Here is a 7,980-nt window from a genome sequence, read left to right on the forward strand (position 1 = left end):
TTTATTTCTTACATAGTTAGATTTGCTTATACAGTCGGAAGGAGAAATTAGTAATGACTTTGGAATATAATTTTAAGTATATTTTTAAATACCTCTGTTAAAAGTCATAAAATACAGATTTTTTACTTTTATTAATAATATTAATTTTAGCTTTTAATCCATATACATCAAAGATAGTATCAGTAAATAATATTGATGTTATTGAAAATTTTTCATATATTATATAATTAATAAGTGATCTAGATTTTGTGATTATAATCAATACAGATATTATATTTATGTGGCATATATAATTCTTTGTAATTGTTAGTTTTAACAAATTATCATATGTATAGTAAGTCCTTTGTATTTGGTATCCTTAGAATTCATTAATTGGATAATTTATCAATGCATTGAAATAGTTTTAGTAGTAATAGTCCATGAATAGTGAACCATTGTATCTTGAAAAATCCTTCCTAATGTTTTTGCTAAATAAATATTTAGTAATAATTTTAATGAAAATTAACTTTTTAGTACGCATTTTTTTTATTATTCTGACAATCTTTCAAATTGAATTTTTCTTCATCCGTTTATCAATAAATGAGATTCAAAGAGCATAAAGTTTTTTCTTTATTCTAACTCGTGGAAGAATTTTTGCATTGAATTTGCTGCATTTATAAAATCTTCACGTTCAAGTCTTAGTTAACGTATTTTAATAAGAAATAAAACAAGGTTTTCCTTTTTAATATCTTCGCCTTTATAAATGATTTTGTTGAAAATTAATTTCATATTTATTAGTCTATATAATATATTATTAGTTAAAACATCGAAAAAACGAAATTACCATTATATCCAATCTTATTGAATTTATTTGCGATTTTATTAATTTTTGTCATTTAAGATAATAGTTTGAGTTTAAATATTGACATATAAGGTTTATGCAACAAATTTTTGCCAATAGCTAGTGAACAAATACATTTTACTAATCGATATTAATAAAAGTATAAGGAAAGCACGAATGTTTCATATTTTATATTGAATATTTGTTATTAAACTAATGCGTTTATAAAGATGATTATTTAAAAATTTTTGACGACTAATAATAAAATTTCGTTAATAAAAGTTGACTGTCGAGATTTTGCATTTGGTACGTTTCATTTCAAGGACTTGAATCTTGGTAGCCGGAAAACTTGATATACTGGAAAATTTAAACCTCCCATCATATACCAATTGTAAAACACAACTAATTTCTAATCAAGTTTTAAGGTTTCGATAATCTCAGGAGAAATCGCAAGCCTACGGAGGATTATCTTTTACGACAAATGACCGAGGCACTTATTTAATCCCAAGACAATCCTCTGGCTAATAATCAAATCGCCTGAGTCCACAATTCCCCTTATTAACGCCATAAATGTCACCGAAATTTCGGCAGATGGAAAGGTGGAAATGGAGGCACCGCTGCACCACGAGTCGAGTTTAAGCAGCCGAAGTCTCGAGCAGCATCGGCATCAGCAGCATCAGCTGCATCAGGCGACGATAAAGGAGCCGCCCTCGCCGGAAGTCCGTCTTCAGCCTGAGGATCTCTCGGTACAAAGGCTGAAGGTCGAGGCCGAGAGGCGTACGCCCCAGCCGACGCTACCCAAGCGTCCGGAGCTCAAGCTCTCGGTGCGCAAGCTCCTCGGCTGCACTCCGTCGCCGCCGCCGATCAGCAGGGACCGATCAACGAGTCCGGATGAGCAGCGACCCGATGGGAGGCCGAGCCCCGAGGTCAGGCAATCGAGCCTCCTCAAGCCCGCCTCCGGCCACGAGGATACGGTCAAAGGTCTGTTGCGTCGTGCCTCTACGTTTTTAATCGCGAGAGCCCATTGGCTGTACCGTACCCCCCCCCCCCCCTTCTTTCTTCATTAACGTGTGGTTAATTCGATTGGCTGTGTACGTTATTTTTTTAATTGTCAGCATAATTGCCGATATGTAATTTACGTCACTCTCAAGCGCAATGGATCATCGATGCTGGGCTATTATTAAATTGCGCCCTTTGGTGGTCAAAGTATCCGCGGTTTATTGACGTAACAACTCGGCTTTAAGCTCAATTTGGCATTTATTATTCGTTCCTCTTTCTCTAGAACTTTTTAAAGATCTTTTACTCTTCGGTTTTCCTATTACGACCCTGCACGCTCTATACTTTATCGTAGCGATACATCTTATTCAAGTTATTCTACGAGATTTAATTACTCTTACAATGCTAAACGAAATATAGGGGTCCTTTATCTCATTATTATATAATCTCGTAGATCCCCTAACTTTTGCTATTCTATCTTGTATCTTGTTAGAATGATTGTTCCCAATACTTTATTATAAAATCGTCTGCATTGGCCATTGTTCTTATTATTCAATTTATTTATATTAAATAAGTAATGAGACACTTTTAAATGATGGATATGTGTATGATCGAGGTTGTATAAGGTGATTTAGAATTTTATTTAGTAATGTCTGCGATATAACGTAATATCAGATTCATTATAACGACGACTGAGAAGCCAATTTTTTTTAAAGTTCCGTAGATGTCGATGCCTACTGAAAATATTACATTTTTAATATTATTTTTTGTTGTTGTTGTGTACTGATTTTTTATTTTTAAAACAATAAATACATTGTGCTATCTCTGTTTTCATTAAGGATTTCATTCATTATCTATGATTTTTTCTTCATTTTCTTTTCTTTTTTTTTCTCTTTTTTTTTTTTTTTTTTTAATAAATTGAATAACTAGAGACATTATATAATATCCGGATTATAAATAATATCAGTGTCTACACGAAATAATGACGATAAAATGAATTATTAAAATTGTTAGTCTTGGGCCATAAACTTATTAATAAATAATTAGGTATTTATAATACCGTTCGTCTGCTTAACAAAATATTAAAATATTAGATTGAATTGAAAGTCAGTTGGTTCAAAGTCATTTAAATCTACTCACATATAAATGTTAATAATGCAAAAAATTATAAATAATTTACAAATTTTACTAATAATGTATAAGCCAAATTAATAGCTAAATGTACTTGGGTAAACACGTTTTTAATTTGAATATATACGATAGACGTAAGGTAATCAATAAGATTTATCAAAATTTTAGGAAATTAACGTTATTAGTAATAAACGATTTAACAAAAGTTGTTAGAAAATTTATTTTTAACACAAAAGCTTTATTATATTCACTTTTCATAATATTATTAGCAATGTTTTCCTGAACGGTACTTTAAGCGTTTTAGTTAACTATCTCATTAACTTAATTAAATTGCAATCATTAAAATAAATATTCGCTACTAGTGAAATCTATTTAATTACCATGATTATATTATTTGTTACTCTAGTAAATCAAACTGCTGGTTTTATCGTTAAATTTGAAAAACCTTGAATTGCATTATCTAAACGATTATTGGATTCGATTATTCGATCAGTGAACTTTCATGCATTTCTTACTTCTTCCGTCGACACATATATTCATTTCTTTATAAATATCTGACACATTCAACATATATTTTACGAATTTTGCACATCTAGATAACATGAATTCAATTACATAATTTACATTATTTGAAATTTTTGTTAAAATGATTATTGTTAAAATCATTGAAATGATATAGATATGACAAACTATACAATTAAACTAGAATTAACATTTTTCATATCGATAGTATTGCCTTTTGATAGAATAATTTTATCAGAGATTATTTTATGTTTTGAAATTTAAATTACCATATATGATTAGATAAGCTTTTATTTAAGAAATGAAATTCTACTTAATCTTAGCATCAAGGAATATTTTTATCTTTTACAGTTAATAAGGAAGAATTCAAAACATGGACATTTCTTAATGACAAATATTAATTTTTCTAATATAAAACGAAGATTTTGGAAATAGATTACGATATTTTAAAAAAAGGAAAAAAAATTTATATATATCTACAATCAGATTAAAAAGCCAAATATATATTTTGTACACAAATAGGAATATACAATGTGATTAATTTTCACGAATAATTTTAGCTCATATATATATATACATCACACGATATTTGATTAATTTTTCTTAAAAAATATAGTTAAAAATTTGCTTCTTTTTTTCATTTAGATATTATTTAATCGTTTAATTTGGATATAATAAATTAAATTTATTAAATTTCATTATCTGACGTTCAAAAAATTATTTCATTAGTATTCTCAAAAAATCCTTGAACATTCATTATGAAAATTTCATTATAAAACAAATCAATACACACGTATATAGATTTTTTATAACAAAAAATTATTATGCGTATTGTGGCTTCAGAGATATTGATTTTTAATATAAACGTTTGAGAGACGGAGAGAATGTTAAACGCTTACATGAAATCGTGGTTGACGAAGATCATTTTTCAAAAAAAAATTTTACCTCACGCCCTAAGGAGAAACAACCAGGTAACGACAATCATTGTAAAGGGAGAGCGACAATATTGCACATAATAATAATAAGTATGAAAATTTACGGAGCTGGCAACTCGATAAACACAATATAAGGCATGCCGAGCATATTTGATGATAAATCAATAGTGGTGGACGCGCGCGCGTTTATCTTAATAAATGAAAAATTAATAATCGGCCATAATATTAGCCGTCCATTGGGTTTCAAGTCGCAGCCACAGCGAGGCGCGATGGTCCGGCGTTTTATCATCGGCCTCCCTCGCGCGCATCCACAGCTCGATCGTCATTTATAATTCAGGCGATTCAGCCAATAAAGCTCGGAAGTAATTGGCCTAACTGACATTGGCTCCCATTTTCGTCGCAAGCCAAGTCATCTTCGATTAGAAGATCGGCGGCCGTCAGGGAGATTATTATATCCGTCTGCGAGCCCTCGCTCGTCCTGCATCCCGACTCGGCTCGGCTCGCTTAAACCTACGCAAGCAAACCTCCGCTAACATCCCTCTTGTGACTAAGGGATGGTAGCGAGTTGGCGCAGCTAGTGTAAGCTCAGCAGCCGCCAGCGGATAATAAAGAATGACGGGGTCCGGTTGAAAAATGAGACGTCATTCCTTATTCGCATGGACGATCGGCAGGTGGAATTTCGTATGCGGGAGGCGCGCGAGCCCTTACGTAAACGATACACCTGTAACACCCGAGCGTAACACTTGGTAAGAAAAGATGTGGAGGGGCCGGTGGTTGCGGGGCTTGGGTCCGCCGGCGTAATAAACTGCGAGGTTCTCGCACGGTAAAGGATAACAGGCCCGTAAATAAGGGCGCTCGTCGCGGTTAACTCGCCGTGGAGGCCGAGTCGGCTTTGAAAAATCTCCGGCGAACGTCCCTAAAGCCGTTGGTGGGTGGGTGGTGGGAGGTGGAGTCGCTCGAGCGAGGGTCAGTCTCGCCCCAACGGCACCGCGCGGTGCCATAAATTCATAAGATCGGCGCGAGCCAGGCAAAGTGCTTCGGTCAGCCGAGGGAGTTGGTGCTGCGGTGGGGGACTTTTCTCGCGCCCCGGGATATTTATTATTTTACTTTGGGCGGCCAGGCGGGGCGAGCCAGATTGCTTTCTGATTTGCGCTTAATCGGGAAAAGTTATGGTGGCGCGCTCGTCCGCGAGGGGCGCGCGTTCCTCGCTTTTAAAAGGGGGCGGGCCTTAGTCGCGGGCGCATATTAAACCATAAATTCGTGAGCGGACGGCGAAGCGCCGCCCGCGCGACCCGTGAGCCACGCGACTCGTCCGGACCTCGAGCGAGAGCCGCGGACCCGAGCCCCGCGTCTGTGTTTCCATACTCTTTCCACGCTCTCCATGCACTTGAATGTTTACCTAAGATGGGCGGGGGCGAAGCGGAGGTGGGAGCGTATCTCGACGCTTACGACACTCGTACAGAAGAAAAACTGGAATTTGCTAGTAGAAAGAAACGGTCGTTTTGCTGATCGATTGCTTTCTACTTGATCGCGACACTAGTCTGCTTCTACATTCTCATGAATATCTTTGTCGTTCTTGCACATAAGGTACATGTGATAATATAAATTACTACACCACTTAGTTTTTCTCATGAGATAGCGAGACACACGTGCACATACATACACACACGCACTCCACACACACACACACACACACACTCTCTCTCTCCTTCCCTCGTCCGTCTCTGTATTATACTGAAAGTCTTTGGTAAATGACCAAGTTTTCTAATAAATTTCAATAAAGTTGATGGAAAATTCGATTTTATTGCAGTTATGAAAGCATCTATAAAATAAATCTGATATAGTATAATTGTGTACTTTTTAAAGCAGCTTCAAAAGTTCTCGACTTTATCTTTCTAGATATTAAATAATTAAGAGAAATTAAATTATTGGAACAATTTAGGGCCTCCGATAAAAGGGGATTGGCTCATTTTGCTTATGAGACGCAATAAATCCACTGAATGGCTGTAAAAATTTCCTTATGCATAGAATATAAAAATCCAATTATTTTCTTATTACAAGTACGGCCAACTCATAGTATTGTAATGCAAGTTATAACTAAAAAAAAAAAAATCAATAAACTGTATCTTGGGGATCGCATACGGACCAAAGAAGTAATTTGAGATTAAAAAAAAAAAGTATATATATATATATATATATATATATGGAAAGATGACCTTTCAAAATTCGATCGTCCGTACAAGAAAGCCTCGTGAATATCCAAGAACGAATGCTTAGAATATAAGTGCATTAAATCCAAGGACTTTCCTGATCACCGAGTCGTGGAGCCATTAAATTGCCACGGCGTGTCTGACCGAAAGAGCGTCAAGCTCCCGCGCGCTGCACTTAACACCCCGTATAGAGATTTTCATCTGCGTAAGCGTGTGGGGGTGGGGGGAAAGAAAGGGGGCACCGACTACGATGTAGAAAACAGTCAGCGAAATCTCATCGACAAAACTAATCCTCGTTTCGTTTCGCATTTATCTCGTCATTTCCGAGCGGAGAGTCACAGAGAAAAGCGAGATGGATATAGTAAGAAGTCAAGTGAAGGGAAGCCAGCTCTTAGTAATCGAATTACTGACCCCTGAGAGGCGAGTGTGATTGCCTAGGGTTTTTGTCTGTGTGTGTCTCTCTTTCTCTCTCGCGCGCTCTTTCGCCTCCATCCCCTTGCGCTCTCTTTGTTTTCTTATTATTCATAACGTATTTTTATTTCATTGTACATTGACGCGGCTGCCTATCCGCGCGTTTATTCGCATATAATTGACACTGTGCTAAAATTATATGCCAAAATTTTTTAAGTTTTATGATGCTTGCAACGATATTTGAGTGTATTTTGTCAATTTTACGTTGGATAAGTGGATTCAGATATGAACAGCGTTAGTACGGATAATCTATTTATATTTTATTACGCATTAAACATATTTTATTACGAATTTTCTTGTTTAATAAATGTTTAAAATGTATTATACTTACTTTATATGTTATCAATTACAATTTAACTATAAATTCAACTATAATGTCACTACGCTAATATAACAAAAAAAAAAAAAAAAAATAGATTATAATAGAAAAATAAGAATGTAAGAGTTTCGAAGAGTTTATGAATTTACAGTGCATCGCATGATTAATTAATCGAACAGAGTATCTAACTTAAAGTATAATCCGTACATCCGACTTTTGCGTAATTTGCATCAACGTTCTGTCATTGCTTTATGCATCTTGGAATTATCGAGATTAGATTTACTTAAAATAGCTCTACGTAAATTCCGCTATCTCATTATAATATGAAGGCGGAGGTATATCAAAGTTTGTGTGTATGTAGTTTGGTGGTTGGTATGAGAGAGTGGGCGAGGGGTGGATGGGAGGGGGGGGGGCAGGACACAGGGAAGGAATTAGTCGACCGTTCGTGGAGATGCGAAGGGCTGGTATATTCATAGATGAACGGATTTGTAAAGAGGAGCGGGAAGTTTGGAAAACCGCGCTTTATTTTACAGATGGGGAACGTCGGCATTTTAAACCACCGTACATATGGGGATG

The 7,980-nt window shown here is 35.5% G+C and overlaps 1 protein-coding gene across 1 annotated transcript in view; it reads left to right on the forward strand.

Moving 5' to 3' along the window:
* Positions 1-1,419: 1,419 nt before the first annotated feature.
* Positions 1,420-7,980, forward strand: part of LOC105362913 (short stature homeobox protein 2) — a 12,142-nt gene continuing 5,581 nt past the window's right edge. The window contains exon 1 of the mRNA XM_011500456.1: positions 1,420-1,805. Coding sequence (XP_011498758.1) covers positions 1,426-1,805 — 380 coding nt within the window. The 5' untranslated portion in view covers positions 1,420-1,425. The remainder of the gene's footprint in view (positions 1,806-7,980) is intronic.

The sequence above is a fragment of the Ceratosolen solmsi genome, unplaced genomic scaffold (genome assembly GCF_000503995.2).
Source record: "Ceratosolen solmsi marchali unplaced genomic scaffold, CerSol_1.0 scaffold56, whole genome shotgun sequence".
NCBI classification, from domain to species: Eukaryota; Metazoa; Arthropoda; class Insecta; order Hymenoptera; family Agaonidae; genus Ceratosolen; species Ceratosolen solmsi.